The 24,161-nt window shown below is 34.6% G+C and overlaps 1 protein-coding gene across 2 annotated transcripts in view; it reads right to left on the minus strand.

Annotated features, from left to right (window-relative positions):
- Positions 1–24,161, minus strand: part of VPS13A (vacuolar protein sorting 13 homolog A) — a 261,903-nt gene that overhangs the window by 231,913 nt on the left and 5,829 nt on the right. For both annotated transcript variants that reach the window (XM_057725285.1, XM_057725286.1), the window contains exon 2: positions 1,734–1,777. In XM_057725285.1, coding sequence (XP_057581268.1) covers positions 1,734–1,777 — 44 coding nt within the window. The remainder of the gene's footprint in view (positions 1–1,733; positions 1,778–24,161) is intronic.

Raw genomic sequence — 24,161 nt, forward strand, 5'->3', positions numbered from 1 at the left:
TGAACAAAAGACCTAACATAAGAACTAAAACTATGAAACCCTTAGAAGAAAACAAAAGGTGACATCCTCTGGACATTAGATTGGGCAATGATTTCTTGAACTATCACACAAAAGGCACAGGTAACAACAACAATAAAAAAAAAGATGAATTCAATTTCATCAAAATTTAAATTTTTTTGCATAAAAAAATTTTGTACCTAACACTTAATAAACACATAAGACAACCCACAGAATGGGAGGAAGTATTTGCAAATCCCTCTTCTGATAAAGGGAAATATCCAAAATATATAAATAACCTAAACTCAACCAAAAAAAAATTGATTGAAAAAATCAGCAGTGCTTTTCAATAAACATTTCTCCAAAGAACATATAAAAATGGCACATGAAAAGATGCTCAGCCTCACTGGTCATTAGATAAGTGCTAAGGAAAACCAAAATGACATACCACTTCATACCCATTAGGATGGCTATTATCAAAAACCAGAAAATAAATGTTGTCAAGGATGTGGAGAAATTGGAACCCTCATGCATTGCTGGTGGGAATTCAGGCATACCTCATTTTATTGTTCTTTGCTTTCTTGCACTTCCCAGATACTGCAGGAGTTTTTGTTTTGTTTTGTTTTGTTTTTTAACAAATTGAAGTTTTACAGCAATCCTGTGTTACGCAAATCTATCAGCATCACTTTCCCAACAGCGCTATTTTTCAGTTGAGGTATGTACACTGGTGTTTTAGACTATAGCATAGGGTAAATATCATTTTTATATGCACTGGGAAACCAAAAAATTCATGTGACTTGCTTTACTGCGATAGTATTCACCCTATTGCAGTGGACTGGAAACGAACCGGCAAAATCTCCAAGGTATCCTGCCTGCATAAAAATGGTTCAACTGCTATGGAAAACAGCGTGGCAGTTCCTGAAAAGGCTAAACATAAAATTACCAAATAATCCAGCAATTTCACTCCTAAGTATTTACACACAGGAACTGAAAGCAAGGACTTGAACACACATGCATGCTAATGTTCATAACAGCATTATTCACAAGCGACAAAAGGCAGAAACAACCCAAGTGTCCATCAACAAGATAGACAAAATGTGGCATATACATACAATACAATGTTATTCAGCCATAAAAAGGAGCGATTTTCTGATAAATGATACAACATGGACAAATCTTGAAGGACTTATGGAAGTAAACTAGACACAAAATGACAAACATAGTAGGATTCCATTTATATGAGGTACCTGGAATAGGCAAATCAAGAGAAACAGAAAGTAGAAATTAACAGGGTGTATGGGGAGAGGGAATGGAGAATTACATATTTCTTACAGGTTACAGGGTTCCTCTTGGTATAATAAAAATGTTTTAGTTAAAACACACTGATGATGGTTACACAACACTATAATTAATGCTACTGTATTCTGTGGCAAAAAATGATTAAAATGGTTTTGAAAAAAAAAACCTGAAGATGATTGGAAAGGTAAGTTAACAATCTAAAATGAAACCATATGGGAAGAGATAAATTTTAGAAATATTTTTAGTGGGGAAAAGTTCACTGTCAGTTTGTACTTTTACGAAGATTAAAAGTCCATTTTGAAAAATTCACATTTTACAAAAATTACTTTTTAAAAATTTTCTCAAACTTAAATAATGTAAGATGATAAAGTAAATCAAGAAGACATCTATATAACTAAATGCACTAATACAACAAAATTTTTATAGTCAAAACCTACCAGGGCATTTTCTTTAATTTCAAGATTCTTCAGGGCCACAGCTCCTAAATGAAAAGATTATTAAAAAATAAAATTGAAATATTCAAATAACCTTTATTTTAACAGGTTAGGTATAATTCACTCCTAAATGTCATACTAAGGAAAATAATTATAAAAATGTACATAACAGAAACAGAATCCAACTATGATTGTTGGCTCACCTTCATTCTTCAACTTAGTCTAATCTGGTCAAACATATAAGCTGAGACTAAGCTGAAGAATTTATTATCATTTATTATAAGTTCTTAACTCTACAGTTGTAGCTCAATGTTAATGAATACATTTTCATCAAAATTATACAAATAACATGAACCTACCAACATAGCATGATAAAAGAAAATATAGGAAAAAAATGAACTATATTTAAATATATTTGCAATGAACAATTGGAAAGAAATTTTTAATCCATCAATGTGAGATTAACAAGGATTTCCCAGAGATATTAGAATGCTGTCATATCTTGCTCTGTTTTAATTCTGCCACAGAAAATGAATGCCTTCACTTTTAAGCAGTAATTTGAATATGAGTAACTGTTGCCTAGATGTTCACATAATGTATGGGGAAAAACACCTAGAAATAAACATGAGTAAACATCTAATAGAGGTAAGTTGTACAATCAGACACAAACTTACTGCTACACTGTGGTAGTGACCAATCAGTGAATGATAATAGGTATGTGGAGTATCACTTTTTTTTTTTTTTTACCTACTGTAACGTTCAAAGGTATAGCTTAAACTTTTCATTAATAGATAATTCTTTGTACTGGCAACCTTCAATATACTTTGTGCTCTGAATTTTTTTTTCAAATCAATATACTATGCTGACGTAAAATGAATTACTGAGCACAACTGAAAAATTTTATTATAAAATATTTTGCATTAAAATGTAGCTTCTATAAATGAAATAGTTTTAGATAAGTCTATAATGTTATACAATATCTCTATATAATGGTTAAGAAACTAAATCTGATAGAAATAAGATTTCTATTAAATACATTTTTCTTAACAAATAAAAAAGGACTCACAGTGCAGCAAAATGAAAAATACATGACACTGAAAAAAAGATTAAGAGATAATGACATTAAAATGTTCGACAAAGTTAATGTTCCCATATAAATCTAATTCTAGATACTTATAGTACATTAAAAATACAAGTGATTTTAGATCTTTGGTTTTTCTGGTTACCATGAGGTTTCTGTATAGCAGTCAATACATATCAAGTTGGCCAAAATGTTTGTTCAGGTTTTTCTGTTACAGGAAAACCCAAACAAACTTTTTGGCCAATCCTATGTGTATGTACATGTATATACATACCTACATATATATACATGATTGTTTTAAGTTGATCTCAAATGCATTTTTAAAAACTTGTATTTGTATTCTTCTCCCCTCATGATGACTATTTTTGATATCATATTTTATACCTAATTGTTTATATCTTAACTGCTTATTGTGGGTATAGATGATTTGGCTACTTTTGCCTTTTAACTTCCCTACCAGCTTTGTGTATGGATGATTTCCTACCTTTACTGTATGTTTGCCTTTTACCTGTGAGCCTTTTCATTTAATAATATTCTTGCTTTGAACTGTGGCCTTTTCTTTTTTCACCTAGAGAAGTTCCTTTAAAATTTGTTGTAAAGTTGGTTTGGCAGTGCTGAACTCCTTTAGCTTTTGCTTGTCTGTAAAGCTTTTGATCTCTCCATCAAATGTGAAGGACAGCCTTGCTAGGTAGAATATTCTTGGTTGTAGGTTTTACCCTTTCATCACTTTGAATATATTGTGCCACTCCCTTCTAGCCTGAAGAGTTCCTGCTGATAAGAGCAGCTGATAACCTTATGGGGATTTCCTAGTACGTTATGTGTGGCTTTTCCCTCATTGCTTTCAATATTTTCTCTGTCTTTAATTTCTGTCAACTTGACTAATATGTGTCTTGGTGTGTTCCTCCTTGGGTTTATAATGTATGGGACTCTCTGCACTTCCTGGATTTGAGTGTTTCCTTTCTCATGTTAGGGAAGTTTTTGGCTATTATGTTTTGCATAAACTGCTATACAAAAACATGATGATAACCACAAACCAAAAATCTATAATAGATAATATACACAAAAAAGAAAAGGAATCCCAAACATAACACAATAGCTATTCATCAAACCACAAGAGAAGAGAACAAAAGGAGAAATGGGGCGGGGGGGGGGAGAAACCTACAAAAACAAATTCAAAACAACAAAATGACAATAAGAACATACATATCAATAATTACCTTAAATGTAAATGGACTAAATGCTCCAACCAAAAGACATAGAGTGGCTGAATGGATACAGAAACAAGATATGATTATATGCTGCCTACAAGAGACTCACTTCGGATCTAGAGACACACACAGACTGAAAGTGGAAGGATGAAAAAAGGTATTCCATGTAAATGGAAATCAAAAGAAAACCCGACTAGCAATACTTACATCATATGAAATAGATTTTAAAATAAAGACTGTAATAAAAAACAAAAAAGGACACTACACACTGCTCAAAGGATCAAACCAAGAAGAAGATATAACAGTTCTAAATATATGTGAACCCAAGACAAGAGCACCTAACTATACAAGGCAAATATTAACAAACATAAAAAGGGAAATCAACAGTAACACAACAATAATAAGGGATTTTAACACCCCCACATATATCAATGGACAGATCATCCAGACAGAAAATGAATAAGGAAACACTAGATTTAAATGACAGACTAGACTACATGTACTTAACTGATACACATAGAGAATTCAATCCAAAAGCAGCAAAATACACATTCTTTTTAAGTGCACATAGAACATTCTCCAGGATACATCACATGCTGGGCCACAAAGCAAGCCTAGGTAAATTTAAGAAAAATTGAAATCATATCAAACATCTTTTCTGACCACAACAATATAAGATTAGAAATTAACTAAAAGAAAAAAACTGCAAAAAAACACAAACAGGTGGGCTAATCAATATGTTACTAAACAACCAATGGATCACTGAAGAAATCAAAGAGGAAATTGAAAAATACCTAGAGACAAATGAAAATGAAAAAACGACAATCCAAACCTATGGGATGCAGCAAAAGCAGCTCTATGAGGGAAGTTTACAGCAATACAGGCTTACCTCAGGAAACAGGAAAAATCTCAATTAAAAAACCTAACCTTACACCTAAAGCAACTACAGAAAGAAGAACAAACAAAACAAAATTAGCAGAAGGAAAGAAATCATGAAGATCAGAGCAGAAGTAAATGAAATAGAGACCAAGAAAACAGAAAAGACCAATGAAACCAAAAGCTGATTCTTTGAAAAGAAACAAAATTGATAAACCTTCAGTGAGACTCATCAAGAAAAAAAGGGAGAGGGCTTAAATCAATAAAATTACACATGAAAAATGAGAAGTTATAATGGACAACACAGAAATACAAATGACCATAAGAGACTACTACAGGCAACTACATGCCAATAAAATGGACAACCTAGAAGAAATGGACAAATTCTTAGAAAGGTGCAATCTCCCAAGACTGAATCAGGAAGAAATAGAAAATATAAAAAGATCAATTATAAGTACTGAATGTGAAACTGTGATTTAAAAACTCCCAACAAAAAAAAGTCCAGGACCAGATGGCTCCAAAGGTGAGTTCTAACAAACACTTAGAGAAAAATTAACACCTATCCTTCTGAAACTACTCCAAAAACCTGCAGACAAAGGAACACTTCTAAGCTCATTCTATGAGGCCACCACCACGACCCTGATACCAAAACCAAAGATATCACAAAAAAGAAAATTACAGGCCAATATCACTGATGACCACAGATGCAAAATTTGTGAATAAAATACTAACAAACCAAATCCAACAATACATTAAGAGGATCATAACCTATGATCAAGTAGGATTTATCCCAGGGATGCAAGGAGTTTTCAATATCCGCAAAACAATCAGTGTGATACAGCACATTACCAAATTGAAGAATAAAAACCATATGATCATCTCAAGAGATGCAGAAAAAGCTTTTAATAAAATTCAACATCCATTTATGAGAAAAACCCTCCAGAAAGCAGGAAGAGAGAAAACATATCTCAACATAAAAGACATATCTTACAGATTTCTGAGTACAGGTCTTTTACCCCATTGGGAAGATTTATTCCTAGGCATTTTATTCTTTTTTGATGAGATAGTAAATCAGACTGTTTCCTTATTTTCTCTTTCTGATATTTTGTTGTTAGTGTATAGAAATGCAACAGATTTCTATATGTTAATTTTGTATCCCACAACTTTACCAGATTCACTGATGAGCAACAGCAGCTTTCTGGTGGTGTCTTAAGGATTTTCTATGACATGCAGATGGCCAACAAACACATGAAAAGATGATCAACATCACTAACTATTAGAGAAACACAAATCAAAACTATAATGAGGCATCACCTCACACTGGTCAGAATGACCATCATCAAAAAATCTACAAACAATAAATGCTGGAGAGGGTGTGGAGAAAAGGGAACCCTCATGCATTGTTGGTGGGAATGTAAACTGGTACAGCCACTATGGAGAACATATGGAGGTTCCTTAAAAAACTAAAAATAGAACTAACATATGACCCAGCAATCCCACTACTGGGCATATACCCTGAGAAAACCATAAATCAAAAAGACATACGCACCCCAAAGTTCACTGCAGCACTATTTACAAAAGCCAGGACATGGAAGGAACCTAAATGTCCATCAGTAGAGAAATGGATAAAGAAAATATGGTACATATATACAATGGAATATTACTCAGCCATTAAAAGGAATGAAATTGAGTCATTTGTAGACATCTGAATGGACCTAGAGACTGTCATACAGAGTGAAGTAAGTCAGAAAGAGAAAAACAAATATATATTATGTGGAATCTGAAAAAATCTGTATAGGTAATCTTATTTACAAAGCAGAAATAGAGACACAGACGTAGAGAACAACATATGGATATCAAGGGGGAAGGGGGAGGTGGGATGAATTGGGAGATTGAGATTGACATATATACACTACTGATACTATGTATAAAATAGATAACTAATGAGAACGTACTGTACAGCACAGGGAACTCTACTCAGTGCTCTGTGGTAACCTAAATAAGAAGGAAATCCAAAAAAGAGAGGACACATGTATACGTATAGCTGAATCACTTTGCTGTACAGTATAGCTAACACAATATTGTCACTGTACTCCAAAATAAAATAAAATATTTAACTAAAGAGAAAAAAAAAAGAAAACTATAAGACACTGATGAAAGAAACTGAAAATGACACAAACAGATGAAAAGATATGCCATATTCTTGAATTGAAAGAATTAATACTGTTAAAGTAACCATACCACCCAAGACAAAGTACAGATTCAATGCAATCTCTATCAAAATACCAATGGCATTTTTCACAGAACTTGAACAAATAATTTTAAAAGTTGCATAGAAACACAAAAGACCCTAAACAGCCAAAACAACCTTGAGAAAGCAGAACAGAGCTGAAGTAATCACACTCCCTGACTTCAGAATACAAAGCTAAAGTAATCAAACATCATGGTACTGGCACAAAAACACACTGATCAATGTAAAAGGAGAGTCCAGAAATAAACCCACACACTTATGATCAATTAATCTAAGAGAAAGAAGACAAGAATATACACTGGAGAAAAGACAGTCTCTTCAATAAGTGGTACTGAGAAAACTGGACAGCTAAATGTAAAAGAACAAAATTAGAACATTTTCTAACACCATATATGACAATAAACTCAAAATGGATTAAAGACCTAAATGTAAAACCAGATACTTACAGACACAAGAGAAAAACATAGGCAGAACACTCTTTAACATAAATTGCAGCAATATTTTTTGGATCCGTCTTCTAAGGCCAAAGAAACAAAAGCAAGAAAAAAAAAAAGAACCTAATTAAACTTAAAAGTTTTGCACAACAAAGAAACCATCAACAAAACAAAAAGACAACCTACTGAATGAGAAAAAAATATTTGTAAATGATATGACTGATAAGGAGTTAATATCCAACATATATTAACAGCTCATACAACTCAACACCAATATAAAAAAAAAAAACCCAGGAAGTTCCCTGGCAGTCTAACGGTTGGGACTCTGAGCTTCCACTGCAGGGTGGCCCAGGTTCAATCCCTGGCTGGGGAACTAAGATCCTGCATGCCATGTGGTGTGGCAAAACAAAGAAGTAAGCAAACAACAACAACAAAAAAAAACTATTAAAAACGGGCAAAGGGAGTCCCTCCCATCAGGAAGCACACATGAGCCTCCTAGACAGCTTCCTCCACAAGAGGGCAGACAGCAGTATCAAGCAGTATCAGCAGTATTTTGTCCTGTGGAACTGAAAACGACATACACAGAAAGATAGAGAAAAGGAAAAAGCAGAGGACTTTGTACCAGATGAAGGGACAAGATAAAACACCAGAAAAACAACTAAATGAACAGGAGATAGGCACCCTTCCAGAAAAAGAATTCAGAATAATGATGGGGAAGATGATCCAGGACTTTGAAAAAAGACTGGATGCAAAGATCGAAAAGTTTACCAAAGACCTAGAAGAATTAAAGAGCAAACAGAGATATGCAACACAATAACTGAAATGAAAAATACACTAGAAGGAACCAACAGCAGATTAACTGAGGCAGAAGGACGAATAAGTGACCTGGAAGACAGAATGGTGATAATCAGTGATGCAGAAAAGAATAAGGAAAAAAGAATGAAAAGAACTGAAGACAGCCTTAGCAGCCTCTGGGACAATGTTAAACGCACCAACATTCGCATTATAGGGGTCCCAGAAGGAGAAGAGAGAGAGAAAGGACCCAAGAAAATATTGGAAGAGATTATAGTTGAAAACTTCCTTAACATGGGAAAGGAAATAGCTACCCAAGTGCAGGAAGTGCAGAGAGTCCCAGGAAGGATAAACCCAAGAAGAAACACGCCAAGACATATAGTAGTCAAAATCACAAAAATTAAAGACAGAGAAAAGTTATTAAAAGCAACAAGGGAAAAACAACAAATAACATACAAGGGAACTCCCATAAGGGTAACCGCTGATTTCTCAGCAGAAACTCGGCAAGCCAGAAGGGAGTGGCATGATATATTTAAACTGATGAAAGGGAAGAACCTATAATCAAGAATACTCTATCCAGCAAGGATCTCATTCAGATTTGACGGAGAAATCAAAAGCTTTACAGACAAGCAACAGCGAAGAGAATTCAGCACCACCAAACCAGCCCTACAACAGATGCTAAAGGAACTTCTCTAAGTGGGAAACATAAGAGAAGAAAAGCACCTACAAAAACATAAAACAATTAAGAAAATGGTAATAGGAACATATATATTGATAACTACCTTGAATGTAAATGGACTAAATGCACCAACCAAAAGACACAGATTGGCTGAATGGATACAAAAACAAGACCCATATACATACGCTGTCTATAAGAGACCCCCTTCAAACCTAGGGACACATACAGATGGAAAGTGAGGGGATGGAAAAAGATATTCCATGCAAATGAAAATCAAAAGAAAGCTGGAGTAGCAAAACTCATATCAGATAAAATAGACTTTAAAATTGAAAATGTTACAAGAGACAAGAAAGGACATTACATAAAGATCAAGGGATCCATCCAAGAAGAGGAGATAACAATTATAAATATATATGCACCCAATATAGGAGCACCTCAATACATAAGGCAAATGCTAACAACTATGAAAGAGGAAATGCAAGGCAGAAATAGAGACACAGATGTAGAGAACAAACATATGGACACCAAGTGGGGAAAGCAGGGAGGGTTGATGGGGAATGAATTGGGAGATAGGGATACCAAATTGTACACTCTAAATATATGCTGTTTATTGTCTGTTATCTTGTTTATTGTCTGTAAAAGTTTTTTGAGAATTTTTATCTCAATAAAAGTTTAAAAAAAAAATTGGGCAAAGGAACTGAATAGATATTTTCCCAAAGAAGACATGCAGATGGCCAAAAGGCATATGAAAACATGCTCAACATCACTAATCATCAGGGAAATGCAAATCAAAACCAAAATAAGATACCATTTCATACCTGTAGGAATGGCAATCATCAAAAAGAAGACAAGTAACAAATGTTGGCAAGGACATGGAGAAAAGGGAACTCTGGTACACTGTTGGTGGGAATGTAAATTGGTGCAGCCACTGTGGAAAACAGTATGGAGGTTCCTCAAAAAATGGAAAACAGAACTACCAGATGACCCAGCAATCCCACTCCTGGGTATATATCCCAAAAAAAAAACCCCAAAACACTAATTAGAAAATATACACTTGTGCATTATTAAGAAAAAAAAGAAAAAAATATATACATGCAACCCAATGTTCATAGCAGCATTATTTACAATTGCCAAGATATAGAAGCAATTTAAGTGTCCATCAGCAGATGAATAGATTAAGAAGATGTGGTATATACATACAATGGAATAATACCTAGCCATAAAAAAATAAAATATTGCCATTTGCAGCAGCATGGATGGACTTGGAAGGTATTATGCTAAGTGAAATAAATCAAAGAAAGACAAATACTGTATATTACTTATATGAGGAATCTCAAAAAAAATACAACAAACTAGTGATTAAAACAAATAAGAAAATACGCATATAGACTGTATAGACAAATAAGACTCACAGATATAGAAAACAAACTAGTGGTTACCAGTGGAGAAAGGGAAGTGGGGAGCAACAATATAGGGATGGGGGGGAAAGTTATTATGGGATTATATAAAATCATATGTGTGAAACTTTTGAAAATTGTAAAGCACTATCAGATTTAAAGAATCTTTCCAGGACTTCCTAGATGGCTACAGTGGGTAAGAATCCACCTGCCAATTCAGGGGACACAGGTTCAATCCCTGTCCCAGGAAGATACCACATGCCCGCGGAGCATCTAAGCCCGTAAGCCACAACTATTGAGCCCATGTGCTACAACTACTGAAGCCCATGCGCCTAGAGCCCATGCTCTGCAACAAGAGGCCACCACGATGAAGAGTAGCCCCCGCTCGCTGCAACTACAGAAAGCCCGTGTGCAGCAACGAAGACCCAACACAGCCAATAAAATAAATAAATGAATAAATAAATTTATTTAAAAAAAGGAATCTTTCCTTCAATGAAAAAAATCAATTAAAAATAAAAAATAAATAAAAATAAAATACAAGGGATTATGTGATAATTTCTACCTTATTTTGCCCTGACTGTTCATAAGTTTACAATAATGAACAGGTGTGAAAATGTACATTTTAAATAAAGGTTAAGTCATTTCACATACTTTAAAAATAATCAGCAAGCTTGAGAATATGTAAATACAAACTTCCAAAATGAAATGCAAAGAGAAAAAAATAAAAATAAAAATAATGGAACATGATGTCCAAGAACTGTAGGACAACTGAAAAAGCTGTAACATATGCATAATGGGAACACCAGAAGGCAAAAAAGGAGAGAGGAGCAAAAATATACATAAATATTTGCAGCAATAATGTCTGAGAAATTTCTAAAATTAATGATAAAGACACCAAACCACAGACCCAGAAAGCTCAGAAAATACCAAGCAGGGAAAGAACAAAACAATCTACACCTAAGCATACCATAATCAAACTGCAGAAAATAAAAGAGGAGAAAACCTTGAATATGATCCAGAAAATCCACTTCTTCACATATATCCAAAGACAAAGAAAATGGGATACCGGAAAGATTTCTGCATTCCCACACTTACTGCAACATTATTCACAACAGCCAAAATATGGAAACAACCTAAGCGTCATCAAAATGAATGAATAAAGAAGATGTGGTTTACATATGCAATGGAATATACAGCATGAGAAAGAAATAAATCCAGTCACTTGTTGAAACAACATGGATGCACTCCCTCTAAGTTTATGGTTAATGAGATAAGCCAGACAGAGAAAGATGAACAGTGTATGATATCACTTATGTGAAGAGTCTAAAAAAGCCAAACTTGTAGAAACAGAGTAGTATGGTGGTTACCAGGGACTGGAATGTGGGAGAATTGGGGAGATGTTGTTAAAGGACACAAACTTGCAATTAGGAGATAAGTAATTTCTGGAGATCTAATGCAGAGCACAGTGACCATAGTCAAAATACTGTATTATATACTTTAACATTGCTGAGAGACTAAATCTTAAATGTTCTCACCACAAACAAGAAATGATATTTACAGGAGGAGATAGACCTGTTAGCTAAAGCTATGGTGGTAACCATACTACAATACATAAATGTATCAAACCAAGATGTTGCACACCTTAAACTTACACAATGTTGTATGTAAATTAGAGCAGCCGCAGCAAGCCTTGAAAGAAAACAGAAAACACATACACACACACACACACACACACACACACACACACACACACACACACACACACACCCCCAACAGAGTATAAGGAATAATTGGATTGGAAACTCACTAGAGAAAATCAAAAGCAGACTTGAACAGTCAAAAGAATGAATCAGAAAATGTGAAGATAAGTCACTTGAAAATACACAGGAGCAAAAAGGAAAAAATGAAGAAAAAATGAAGAAAAGTGAACAGAGGCTAAGGGACTTATGGGACATCATTAAGTGGATCAATGTATCATTAATCCTGGGAGTCACAAAGAGGAGAGAGAAAAGGGCAGAGATCTTATTTGAAGAAATAATAGCCAGAAACTTCCCAAATTTGAGGAAAGACGTGGATATACAAATTCAAGAATCTCAAGCAAGAAACAATAATCAAAGAGAGACTATTAAAGGCAACAAAAGAAAAGCGACTTGACATGTACATAAGATCCTCAATAAGATTATCAGTACATCTCTCAGCAGAAACATTGCAAGCTGGAAAATGGAGGAATGATATACCTAAAGTGCTGAATTAAAAAAACAAAAACAAACTATCAACCAAGAACATTATATCCAGCAAAAGTGGGGGGAAAATTAAGATATTCTCAGATAAAAGCTGAGGGAGTTCATTACCAGCAGAGCTGCCTTACAAGAAGTTTCAAAAGGAGTCCTTCAAGTTAAAAAGAAAGGATGCTAGGTGCTAACATGAAGGCATATAAAAATATAAAGTTCTCCAGTAAACACAGATACACAGGCAAATACAGAAACCAGTACTACTGTGGTCCTACTTTTCAACTCCATTTTTAATTTTTTTACAGAGTTTAAAAGACAAAAAGATAAAGATATAAGGCTATGTTACTAGACACATGTTATATACAGGCAAGATGTAAAGGAGTAAAATTACTATATGCAATTGAATTTAAGTCAGTATCAGTTTAAAATATACTGTTATAACATTAAAATATTACATGTAATTCCTGTGGAACCACAAAGGAAATATCTATAGAATAAACACAAAAGGAAATAAGAGAATGAAAACATATCACTACAAAAAAACTGAAAACAAAGAAAGCAAAAAGAAAAAATAAGAGAAACAAAAAGTCATAGGACATAAAATAATTAACAAAACAGCAACAGTAAGTCCTTCCCTATCAGTGATCGCTTTAAGTGTAAACAGTGTCTGTATCTTAAACAGAAAAAATTAAACCCAAAGCTACCAGAAGGAATGAAATAATAAAGTTTAGAACAGACATAAGCAAAACAAAGAACAGAAAACCAAGAGAAAATTGATGAAACCAGAAGTCAGTTCTTCAAAAAGTTCAACAAAACTGATAAATCATTAGCTAGCCTGAATAAAAAAAAGAAAAGAGCTGAATACAACTGACCTTTGAACACAGGTTTGAATGTTGTGGGTCCACTTATATATGGATTTTTTTCCAATAAGTACATACTTCAGTACTACATGATGGTTGAACACAAGGATGTGAACCACAGATATGGAAGACCAACTGTAAAGTTATATACAGATTTTCGACTGTGTGGGGCTTCAACGCCCCAACCCCTGCATTCTTCAAGGGTCAACTGTAACTAAAATGAGAAATGAAGAAATAGATAGTACTACCAATTTCACAGAAATAAAAAGGATTGTAAGAATACTATAAACCGCTCTATGTTGACAAATTTGGTAGCCCAGATAAAATGGATAAATTCCTAGAAACATTCACCCTACCATTAATGAATGAAGAAACGCATAATCTGAACAGATCTATAACTATTAACGAGATTTCATCATTAATCAAAAACCTGCCAACAACAACAACAACAACAAAAGCCCAAGACCAGATAGTTTCACTGGCTAATCTACCAAACATGTAAAAGAGAACACAAAGCCTCCTCAAATTCTTCCAAAAAATGAAGAGAAGAAAATACTTCCAAACTCAATATATTAGGTAAGCATTAATCTGATACCAAAGCCAGGCAAAGATATCACGAGAAAAATACAGATCAATATCCCCCATGAACATTGAGGCAAAAATCCTCAACAAAACACTAGCAAACAAAATTCAATGATACACTAAAAGAATTATACATCATTACTTAATATAACATTCTAGGAATGGAAAGATGGTTCAACATATAAATTCAATGTAATACATCTCATTAACAGAATGAAGAAAAAAACACAGGATCACCTCAGCAGATGAAGAAAATGCATACAAAAAATGTCAACATTCTTTCATGATAAAAACACTCAAAAAATTAGGAATAAAAAGAAAGTACTTCAATATATTAAGGTCATATATGAAAAGCCCACAATGAACATCATCCTCGATGAAAGATAAGTCTTTTCCTCTAACATCAGGAACAAGACAAGGATGGCCACTTTCATCTCTTTTATTCAACACAGAAAGTCATAGCCAGAGCAATTAGGCAAGAAGAATAAACACAAGGCATCCACACTGGAAAGGAAGAAGTAAAATTCACTCTGTTCACAGATCACATGATCTTATATGAAGAAAAACTTAAATGTTTCACAAAAAAGCTGCTAGAATAAATGAATTCAGCATGTTGCTGGATACACAATCAAAATAAAAAATCAGTTGTTTCTATACACTAACAAAAAACAATTCAAGATGGAAATTAAGGAAACAATTCCATTTACAAAAGCATCAAAAATAATAAAATACTTAGGAATAAACTTAATGGGGTTTGGGGGGGAGGAGAAGATGACTTATACTCCAAAACCTATAAAACATTGTTTAAATAAAGTAAAAACACATATAAACAGAAAGACATTCCATGTTCACAGACTGGAAGACTATATTAAGATAGCAATACTACCCAAAGCAACCCACAGATTCAACGAAATCCACATTAAAATCCCAGTGTTTTTTGCAGAAATAGAAAAATTCATCTTTAAAGTCATATGGGGGTAGGATGAATTCGGAGATTGGGATTGCCATATATACATTACTAATAAAAAATCAAATTGTATACTTTAAATACATGCAATTTATTTTATGTCAATTATATCTCAATAAAAGTTCTTAAAAAAAATTTTTTTAAATCATATGGCATCTCAAAGGACCCACAAACAGTCAAAGCAACCTTCAAAAGAAACTTGGCAGTCACATTTCCTGATTTTGAAGCGTACTAACAAAAGCACAGTGATCAAAACAGCATGGTGCTTGCTGAAAAGACAACATATGGAACAGGAGAAAATATGTGCAAGTGATGTTAATATCCAAAATATGCAAACAGCTCATACAACTCAGTATCAAAAAAACAAGCAATCTAATCAAAAAACGGGTGGAAGACTTGAACAGACATTTTCCCAAAGACAACAAACAGATGGCTAATAGGCACGTGAAGATTCTGGATATCACTAATTATTAGAGAAATGCAAATCAAAACCACAATGAGATATCATTTCACACCTGTCAGAATGGCTATCATCAAAAAGGCTACAAATAACAAATGCTGGAGAGGATGTGGAGAAAAGGGAACCCTCGTACACTATTGATGGAAATGTAAATCGGTGCAGCCACTGTGGAAGACAGTATGAAGGTTTCTCAAAAAATGGAAAATAGGGACTTCCTTGGTGGCTCAGTGGTTAAGAATCTGTCTGCCAATGCAAAGGACATGGGTTCGATCCCTGGTCTGGGAAGATCCCACATGCCGTGGAGCAACTAAGCTCGCCTGCCACAACTACTGAGCCTAACCTCGCCTGCCACAACTACTGAGCCTAACCTCTAGAGCCCCCAAGCCACAACTACTGAGCCCACTGCCACAACTACTGAAGGCCACATGCCTAGAGCCCATGCTCGGCAACAAGAGCAGTCACCGCAATGAGGAGCTAGCACACTGCAACAAAGAGTAGCCCCCGCTTGCCTCAACTAGAGAAAGCCCATGCACGGCAACGAAGACCCAACACAGCCAATAAATGAATTAATTAATTAAAAAGAGGAAAAAAAAAGGTCATGCCCTTTAAAAAAAAAAAAGGAAAATAGAACTACCAGATGACCAAGCAATTCTACTCCTGAGTATATATCTAAAAAATATCCAAAACACTAATTAGAAAATATACATGCACCCCAATGTTCACAGCAGCACTATTTCCAATAGTCAAGACAGGGAAGCAACCCAAATACCCATCAATAGACGACTGGATTAAGAAGATGTCTCTCACACACACACACACACACACACAATGGAATATTACTCAGCCATAAAAGAGAATGTGATATGGCCATTTGCAGCAACGAGGATGGACCTAGAAATATTATGCTTAGTGAAAAAACTCAAAGAAAGACAAATATTATACGATATCACTTATATACGGAACCTAAAAATACAAATGAATGTATACACAAAACAGAAACAGATTCACAGACACAGAAAACAAACTTGTGGTTACCAAAGGGGAGAAGAAGCGACAAATTAGGGATATGGGATGTAGATATACAAATTGCTATATATAAAACAGATATGAAACAAGGATTTACTATACAGCACAGGGAATTTTACCCATTATCTTGTAATAACCTATAACAGAATATAATCTGCAAAAATAATGAATCACTATGCAATATGCCTGAAACACACAATATTATAAATCAACTCTATTTCAACAAAAACAAAACAAAACCCAGCATGTTGCTGGAACACAAAAACTTAAACCAATCAAATACAGAGCCCAGAAATAAAACCTCACATATATACTCAAGTGATTACTGACAAGGCTACTAAGATCATTCAATTTGGAATTTGTCTTTTCAACACTATATCCAAACATTAACTCAAAATGGATCAAAGACTTAAATGTCAGGCCTAAAACTATAAAATTCGTAAAAGAAAGCATAGGTGAAAAGTTGCACAACCTCGATTTGGCAATGATTTCTTGGACATGACACCAAAAGCAACAACAATAAAAAACAGAAGATTTGCACTTCATCAAAACTAAAAACTTTTGTACATCACAGGACACTATCAACATTGAAAAGGCAACACATGGGATGGGGGAAATAGCTATAAGGCATGTATCTGATAAAAGATCAACACTCAGAATATATAAAAAGCTCCTACAGCTCAACAACAAAAAAACCAAACAACCCAATTAAGGGATAGCCAAAAATCTTGAACATTTTTCCAAAGAAAATATACAAATGGCCAAAAAGCACATGAAAAGATGTTCAAAATCACTAATCAATAAGGAAATGCAAATCAAAATGACAATAATAAGATGGCACCTCACATCCATTAGGCTGGCTACTAGCAACAAAACAAAGTAATGATGTTAATGAGGATGTGGAGAAATTGGAACCCTTGTGCACCACTGGTAGGAATGTAAAACAATGTGACTGCTATGGAAAGTAGTATCGTGGTCCCTCAAAAAATTAATTACCATATGACCCAGCAATTCCACCTGTGGGTATATACCCAAAATATTTGAAATCAGGGACTCAAAGAAACATCTGTACACTTATGTTTACCAAAGCATTATTCACGTTAGCTAAAATGTGGAAACAACCACTGTGTCCATTGACAGATGAATGGAGAAACAAAAGGTAGTATATACATACAATGGGACATAATTCACCCTTCAAAATTTATGAAATTCTGACATGTACTTTAACAGATAAACCTTGAAGACATTATGCTAAGTGCTTTTGAAGACACAAAAGAACAAATATTGTATAATACAACTTACATGGGGTACCTAGAATAGTCAAATTCATAGAGACAAAAAATAGAAAGGTGGTTGCCAGAAGTACAAGGGAGGGAAAACGTGTAGTTACTGTTTAATAGGTACAGTACCTCAGTTTTGCAAGACAAAAGAGTTCCAGAGATGGATGTGGTGATGGTTACATAACAATGAGAATACACTTAATGCCCCTGTATACGTAGAAGTGGTTAGGTTAAATTTTATGCTGTATTTAACCACAATTTGTAATTGGGGTGGGGGTGAAAGAGAAATAAAGTCTTTCTCAAATAAAAACTGATAGAATTTGTTGCCAGTGGACCTCCCTTGCAAGAAATGTTAAAAGTTTTCACAGAAAAGGGAAATGATACAGGTCAGAAACTCAGACCTACAAAAGTATCAGAGAAGGAATAAATTAAGGTAAAATTAAGCCTTTCATTTTCCTTATTCTTAACGGTCTAATAGAAAATTGTTCTAAATAATAATAGCAACAGTACACTGAGTGAGTACAGCTTGTGGATAAGTGAAAATAACAATGTTATAAAGCAGCAGAAGAAATGGAATGGAATACTGTTATAAGATACCTCTACTATCCCTGAAGCAGGACAGTGTTATTTGAAAGTGGACCTAGATTAGTTTTAAATGTATACTGCAATTTTAAGGCAATCACTAAAAACAAACAAACAAAATAAAAAAGAACAACGAAAGAAAACACCCTAAGAAGTATAATTAATATTCTAGGAGAGAAGAAAAAAACTAAATCATATGAAATTTTCAATTAAAACCAGAGAAAGGCAGAAAAAGAGGGGGAGATTGTAAAAGCAAAGGCAAACATGCAACAAAAAGAACTACAAATATGATAAATATAAATCCATTAACCCAACTATACCAATAATCATTTTAAATTAAATGTGAATGGTCTCAATATACTAATTAAAAGACAGAGACATGGCATAGTAGATAAAAAAACAAATCTAACTACAAGCTGTCTACAAGAAACCTGCTTTATTTTTAAATTTAATTATTTTTATTGAAGTAACATTGGTTTGTAACATTATAGAAGTTTCTTTTTTTCATTTTAGAAAGAATTTTATTGAAATATAATTGGGATACAATAAACTGCACATATTTAAAGTGTACAATTTGATATTTTTTCTTATTAATCACCTATTTTATACATACCCAAAATATTTGAAATATTTGAATATATGGCAATCCCAATCTCCCAATTCATCCCACCCAAACTGCCCCCACCCCCATTTTCCCCCCTTGGTGTCCATGTCTCTACATTTGTGTCTCTATTTCTGCCTTGCAAACTAACTGATCTGTTCCATTTTTCTAGATTCCGCATATATGCGTTAATATACAATATTTGTTTTTCTCTGACTTACTTCACTATGTATGACAGTCTCTAGGTCTATCCATGTCTCTACAAATGACCCAATTTCGTTCCTTTTTATCACTGAGTAGTATTCCATTGTGTATATGTACCACATCTTCTTTATCCATTGATCTCCCTGTGTTATGCAGCAGCTTCCCACTATCTATCTATTTCACATTTGGTGGTGTATATATGTCAGTGCTACTCTCTCACTTTGTCTCAGCTTCCCCTTCGCACCACCCCACCCCCACCCCCCTGCCGTGTCCTCAAGTCCGTTCTCTACATCTGCGTCTTTATTCTTGCCCTGTCACTGGGTTCATCAGTACCATTTTTTTAGATTCCATATATATGAGTTAGCATACGGTATTTGTTTTTCTCTTTCTGGCTTAATTTGCTCTGTATGACAGACTCTAGGTCCATCCACCTTACTACAAATAACTCAATTTCATTCCTTTTTATGGCTGAGTAATATTCCATTGTATATATGTGCCAAATCTTCTTTATCCATTCATCTGTTGATGGGCATTTAGGTTGCTTCCATGTCCTGGCTATTGTAAATAGTGCTGCAATGAACACTGTGGTACATGCTTCTTTTGGGATTATGGTTTTCTCTGCATATATGCCCAGTAGTGGCATTGGTGGGTCATATGGTAGTCCTATTTTTAATTTTTTTAGGAACCTCCATACTGTTTTCCATAGTGGCTGTAACAATTTATATTCCCACCAACAGTGCAGGAGGGTTCCCTTTTCTCCACACCCTCTCCAACAATTACTGTTTCTAGATTTTTTGATGATGGCCATTCTAACTGGTGTGAAGTGATACCTCACTGTCGCTTTGACTTGTATTTCTCTAATGATGAGTGATACTGAGCATCTTTTCATGTGTTTGTTAGCCATCTGCATGTCTTCTTTGGAGAAATGCCTATTTAGGTCTTCTGTCCATTTGTGGATTGGGTTATTTGCTTTTTTGGTATTAAGCTGCATGAGCTGCTTATATATTTTGGAGATTAATCGTTTGTCCGTTGCTTTGTTGGCAAGTATTTTATCCCATTCTGAGGGTTGTCTTCTTGTCTTATTTATGGTTTCTTTCACTGTGCAAAAGCTTTTAAGTTTCATGAGGTCCCATTTGTTTATTCTTGATTTTATTTCCATGATTCTAGGAGGTGGATCCAAAAGGATCTTGCTTTGATTTATGTCATAGAGTGTTCTGCCTATGTTTTCCTCTAGGATTTTTATAGTGTCTGGCCTTACATTTAGGTCTTTAATCCATTTTGAGTTTATTTTTGTGTATGGTGTTAGGAAGTGTTCTAATTTCATTCTTTTACATGTAGCTGTCCAATTTTCCCAGCACCACTTATTGAAGAGGCTTTTTTCCACTGTATATTCTTGCCTCTTTTGTCAAAGATAACGTGCCCATATGTGCATGGGTTTATCTCTAGGCTCTCTATTGTGTTCCATTGATCTATATTTCTATTTTTGTGCCAGTACCATACTGTCTTGATCACTGTAGTATAGTTTGAAGTCAGGGAGCCTGATTCCATCAGCTCCGTCTTTCCTTCTCAAGACTGCTTTGGCCATTTGGGGTCTTTTGCATTTCCATACAAATCGTAAAATTTCTTGTTCTAGTTCTGTGAAAAATGCCATTGGTAATTTGATAGGCATTGCACTGAATCTGTAAATTGCTTTGGGTAGTACAATCATTTTCACTGTGTGGATTCTTCCAATCCAAGAACATGATATGCCCCTCCATCTGTCTGTCATCGTCTTTGATTTCTTTCACTTCACATGAGTGAAATATGGCATTTGTCTGTCTCCATCTGACTTATTTCACTTAGCATAATACTCTCAAGGTCCATCCATGTTGTCACAAATGCCAAAACAAGAAACCCATGCTAAATATAAAGACAAAAATTAAAAATAAAGGTATATGACAAATTTATATAACATTTCATCCAACAACAGCAGAATACATATTCTTCCCAAGCTCACACAGAACAGTCACCAAGATAAATCACACTCTGGACCATAAAATATACCTTAACAAATGTAAAGGAACAGAAGTCATACAAAGTTTGCTTTTAGATCACAATGGAATTAAACTAGAAATCGTAATGATTTCTGGAAGAAAGCTGGAAAATGCCAAAATATCTGAAGACTAACAAACACCAGATTTAAGTAACATATAAATCAAAGAAGAAGTCTCAAAAGAAATTCATAAAATATTCTGAATCAAATAAAATATGACATCAAAATGTGTGACATGCAGCAAAAGCAGGGCTTAAGAGGGAAATTTATACCATCAAATACATATATTAGAAAAGGAGGGGCTTCCCTGGTGGTGCAGTGGTTAGGAATCCACCTGCCAATGGAGGGGACACAGGTTTGAGCCCTGCTCCAACAAGATCCCACATGCCGTGGAGCAACTATGCCCATGTGCCACAGCTACTGAGCTTGCGCTCTAGAGCCCATGAGCCACAACTATTGAGCCCATGTGCCACAACTATTGAGCCCGTGTGCCACAAGTACTGAAGCCTATGCTCCTAGAGCCTGTGCTCTGCAACAGGAGAAGCCACTGCAATGAGAAACCTGAGCATTGCATTTGAGTAACCCCCACTCACCACAACTAGAGAAAGCCCCTGTGCAGCTACAAAGACCCGACACAGCCAAAAAAAAAAAAAACATAAATAATAAATCTTTAAAAAAAAAAGAGTAAGATCTGAAATCAATAATCTAGGCTTCCACCTTAGAAAACTAGAAAAAGAAGAGCAAAGTAAATCCTAGGTAAGATGAAAAGAAATAATAAGAATTAGAGCAGAAGTCAATATAATTCAATAGAGAAAATCTATAGAGATTTCAATGAAACCAAAATCTCGTTCTTTGAAAAGATCAATAAAACAGTTACCATAGCTAGAGAGTTACCAAAGAAGAAAGAGAAAAGACACAAACTACTAATACCAGAAATGAAAGGAAGGGCCATCACTACTAATCCCACGGACATCAAAAGGTTAGTAAAGAAATATTATAAACACACCCACAAATGTTATAACAGATGAAATGTATAAATTCCTTGAAAAACACATTGTACAAAAACACATACAAGAAAAAAATCACCTAAAATAGGCCTATATCTATAAAAAGAATCAACAATAATCTTTCAAAACTGAAAGCATAACATCCAGATGGTTTCACTAATGTTCGACCAAACATTTAAGGGAAAAAAATGATACTAATTCCTTACAAGCTCTTCCAGATAACATATGAACACTTCTAACTCATCTATAAGGTCAGTATTACCCTAAAACCAAAAACCAGATGAAAACATTACAAGAAAGAAAAACTATAGACCGATATCTCTCATGAAGATAGATGCAAAAATCCTCAATAAAATATCAGAAAATTGCATCCAACAATGTACAAAAATAATTACAGACTGCAGTGAAGTGGGATTAATTCCAGGTATAAAAGGCTTGTTCCACATTCAAAAATCAATTAATGCAATCCTATAACTCATAGAGAAATCCTATGATCACATCAATAGACACAGAAAAATCACTTTACAAAATCCAACACGCATTCTTGAAAAAAACCTCTCATACCAGAAACAGAGGTATGTATAGCAGAAAAAATAATAACAATGGGTGCCTCTGGGGGCATGGGCAAGGAAACTTTTGGGCATGATAGATATGTTCATCATCTTGATCATGATGATGGTTTCCCACACATATGTCAAGATTTATCAAATTGTAGACTTTAAATATGTGCATTTTACTATATGTCAATTATACCTCTATAAAGCTGTTAATATCCAGGTAATGGTAGAATCTAGATTGTGGGTATATGGATATAGACTGTAAAATCTTGTAATGCTGATGTATGTTTGACTAGTTGTCATAATAAAATGTTCCCTTTCAGCTCTAAAGTTCTATGAAAGTATCTTAGACTGCAGCTGGCAGGACCCCATGAGGCCTTCCCAGAATAGACACCCACCCATGTCCTCCACCTGCCTTTTGTCTATTGAAAAACTTTAGTCAAAGAATAAAGAATTTTCTCAGAGAAGCAAGACAAAATAATAGCTTAGCCATTGACAAAGTCAAGGACCTTTAATTCCTCCTCAAGGGCTATAGACAATATTCTGAGCCATGTCCTTTGAGCTATTTTACAAATACTGAAACCCCCACCACGTGGAAGAAGTTAACTGTATGCTGCCCATAAGCACACAGACCCCAGACCAGCTGGAACCAGAAGGATGATGCTGACTCTCAATTACCTCACCACAAACCAATCAGAAGAATGTCCATGAGCTGATCACATACCACACAAACCCCTCCCTCACCATGTCTTTATAAATCTTTCCCTGAAAGCCTTTGGAGCATTCAGGTCTTTTAAGCACTAGCCACCCTGAACTCCTTGCTTGGCACCCTGCAATAAATGCTGCACTTTTTCCCCACAACCCAGTGTCAGTAGATTGGCTTTACTACATGCCAGCAAGCGGATGTAAGTTTGGTTCAGTAACAAGAACATAAAAGTAAAAACAATATTTAAAGAATTAAAATTGGTAATTCCACTAGATAATCATTTGTGTGGTTTCCCAGTATATTCCTATCACAGAAGAATGACTTTTTAAAATCAGGAACTGTGCCCTGGTTGAATCTTCATATTCCTATAGAGCTACTGTTATACTGGGAGTAGGCAATAAAAGGCCACTTAACATAAGACTATATATAAAGACAAAACTGAGAGATTAATATTTCAGAAACAAAATAGGCAAGTTCATTTTTAAAAAAAGAAGAAATCTGAGTTTCCATTGTTACATGAAGATGTCAGGCATAACAAAATTTTTTAATTTGCCCAAGTACTGTAATTCTGGAGCAAACAAAGAGAAAGTGATAAGAAGGAAAAATACAAGATTAAGA

This window comes from Hippopotamus amphibius, chromosome 2, assembly GCF_030028045.1.
Source record: "Hippopotamus amphibius kiboko isolate mHipAmp2 chromosome 2, mHipAmp2.hap2, whole genome shotgun sequence".
In the NCBI taxonomy this organism is placed as follows: domain Eukaryota; kingdom Metazoa; phylum Chordata; class Mammalia; order Artiodactyla; family Hippopotamidae; genus Hippopotamus; species Hippopotamus amphibius.